Consider the following 2,196-nt stretch of genomic DNA (forward strand, 5'->3'; position numbering starts at 1 on the left):
CAGTGGAACATGCCTCCCCCATTTTTTTTTTTTTTTTGAGAATCATTTATAAGCCAACAAAAGAGAAGCTTTTTTTTTTTTTAAAGTCTCCATGCAGTTTTCTTCCCAAAAAGATTAAGATGGCCATAAATATCAGTATTGTAATTTTACTCCTTAGCTGATCACATGCCTGTGTATCGTGTGTGTGAGACAGCTAATGCTGTTGCTGTCTCACTCAGGTCCTGTAGGTGAGTATCAGCTGCCCTTTGAGGAAGAGGTGGGCCAACATCTTTCACTGGAAGACCTTCAAGATGTGGTGGTCCACAAGAAGATGCGGCCCGTTTTTAAAGACTGTTGGATCAAGCATCCGGTGAGAATGTACTTTTAGAAGAAGTGCTTATCAACAAAAGAGAAGGTCTCCCTGCAGTTAAACATTTGAAAATAATGAAGACAGCCATAAATATTAGTATTGTAATTTTACAGTTGCAGTTTTTTAATGTAAAGTGGAATGTTAGAATAGCAATATTTCAAATAGTTTTTTTTTTGTAATTTTTATATTTGTATTTTATTATATTTTATTTGTTTATGTAATAATAAAAAATAATATTATTATTATTGATAGTGTCATATTGATGTATAATCACAGAATTTTGGGAACATTGTGCAGCCCTACAAACAATGTTTTATTTGGTAATTATTTTTATTTAGTATCAATAATAATAATAACAATAATAATAAAATATAGTCAAACAATTTGGACAAATTGTGCAGCCTCAATTTTTTTATCACAGTTTTGAATTACATTGCCTATAAATTCTGGTCCTATAAAATTCTAAAATTAATTCTAACAATGTAGAAATCCTTTCAAAATCTGAGGCTTTATTTGGACCTCTTTCTCTGTGGTTTCGTCAGGGTTTGGGCCAGTTATGTGAGACCATCGAGGAGTGCTGGGACCATGACGCAGAGGCACGGCTGTCCGCAGGCTGTGTGGAGGAGCGCATCTCCACCATCTCAAAGACAACCAACACCATCAACACGTCTACCTCGGAGTGCCTGGTCTCCATGATGACGTCCCACAGCGACACGGACCTTCCTCCCAAAGAGTCCAGCACCTGAACACCCGCCTCCAAACATCAGGAACTGCGAACCACTGTGTTCATCGCTCCAGTAAATGTGAACTTTGCTGCTAATTTGATCTCTGGATCGCCATGTATTTCATTTCTTCTTGCATCGTTGGATCGCTTTCACCAGCACATTCATCTACTGTACTCTTCCGAGAGGAAGGCACACACAAAAATCCTCAAACACGAGAAGACCGAACTCTCAGAGGGCATTCAGGGGATCGTTTCAGACTGCTGGGAAATGAGCACACGTTACCTCATCGGTTTTAATGCCATTTTTATGTTGTTGTTGTTTTTTTTGCCTTCACTCCATGAATACCTCCATCCAAAATGCTCTACCCTTGGGTTTTATCGAGACTACATGATGATCTGATGACTGTTACACAACCTTCCAAGAGCACACAAGGTCCTTTTTGTACTCTGTGAATTTTAGTGTTTTAATGTACCCTTTTTTCCTTGAAATGTCTTGTGGGATGTTATTTTTCGTATTTCCGGCAGTGACGGCAGTTGTCTGGGACACTGGAAGCTGAAGGCAGTGGGACTGTTATGATTCGAGTTGCCTTTCGCAGCGTCGGGATTGGTTTTAATGTAGCATCTGCTTATGTTGAAGTATCTGAAGTCAGACGTGCCATCACCGCTGGCGTGTTTCAGTGTTCGTTGTTTCTGAGTGACAAGAGCTGCAGTTGAAGTATTAGTTCTGCGACCGCGTGAAGACCAGCGCTGCGTTACAGGTTTGATTTCAATCACGGCTAAATGTTTCGGTGCATCAGGAAAGTGTGATGTTTATCCGCTACACTACTCAGGTAAACTCTGTGCATGTGATTGTGTGACCGCTCACTCTTACAGCAATAGTTCTCAGCAGTATGGTGAATCTCACAAAGAACAATCTGGGTCATAAGTCATCTTAAAATCAAAATGAAAAATGTAGAATTATACATTCATGAAAATTTTGTTCAATGAAAGTAAAGCTTATTTTTAGGGCCAAGATTTATTGCATTGCGTCATTATTTCATAACTGTTAAGCACATCTTAGCATATCATTAGCGTAATGGAAAACAAATATTTTAATGAAAAATATCACAAATGTATTTTTTTA

At 38.5% G+C, this 2,196-nt stretch overlaps 1 protein-coding gene across 1 annotated transcript in view; it reads left to right on the forward strand.

Annotated features, from left to right (window-relative positions):
* The window catches only part of LOC107696796 (activin receptor type-2B-like), a 14,072-nt gene extending 12,108 nt beyond the window's left edge, over positions 1-1,964 (forward strand). The window contains exons 10-11 of the mRNA XM_016497298.1: positions 219-349; positions 892-1,964. Of these exons, the coding sequence (XP_016352784.1) occupies positions 219-349; positions 892-1,095 (335 nt within the window). The 3' untranslated portion in view covers positions 1,096-1,964. The remainder of the gene's footprint in view (positions 1-218; positions 350-891) is intronic.
* Positions 1,965-2,196: the final 232 nt, after the last annotated feature.

This window comes from Sinocyclocheilus anshuiensis, unplaced genomic scaffold (genome assembly GCF_001515605.1).
Source record: "Sinocyclocheilus anshuiensis isolate Anshui unplaced genomic scaffold, SAMN03320099.WGS_v1.1 scaffold1368, whole genome shotgun sequence".
Lineage (NCBI taxonomy): Eukaryota > Metazoa > Chordata > Actinopteri > Cypriniformes > Cyprinidae > Sinocyclocheilus > Sinocyclocheilus anshuiensis.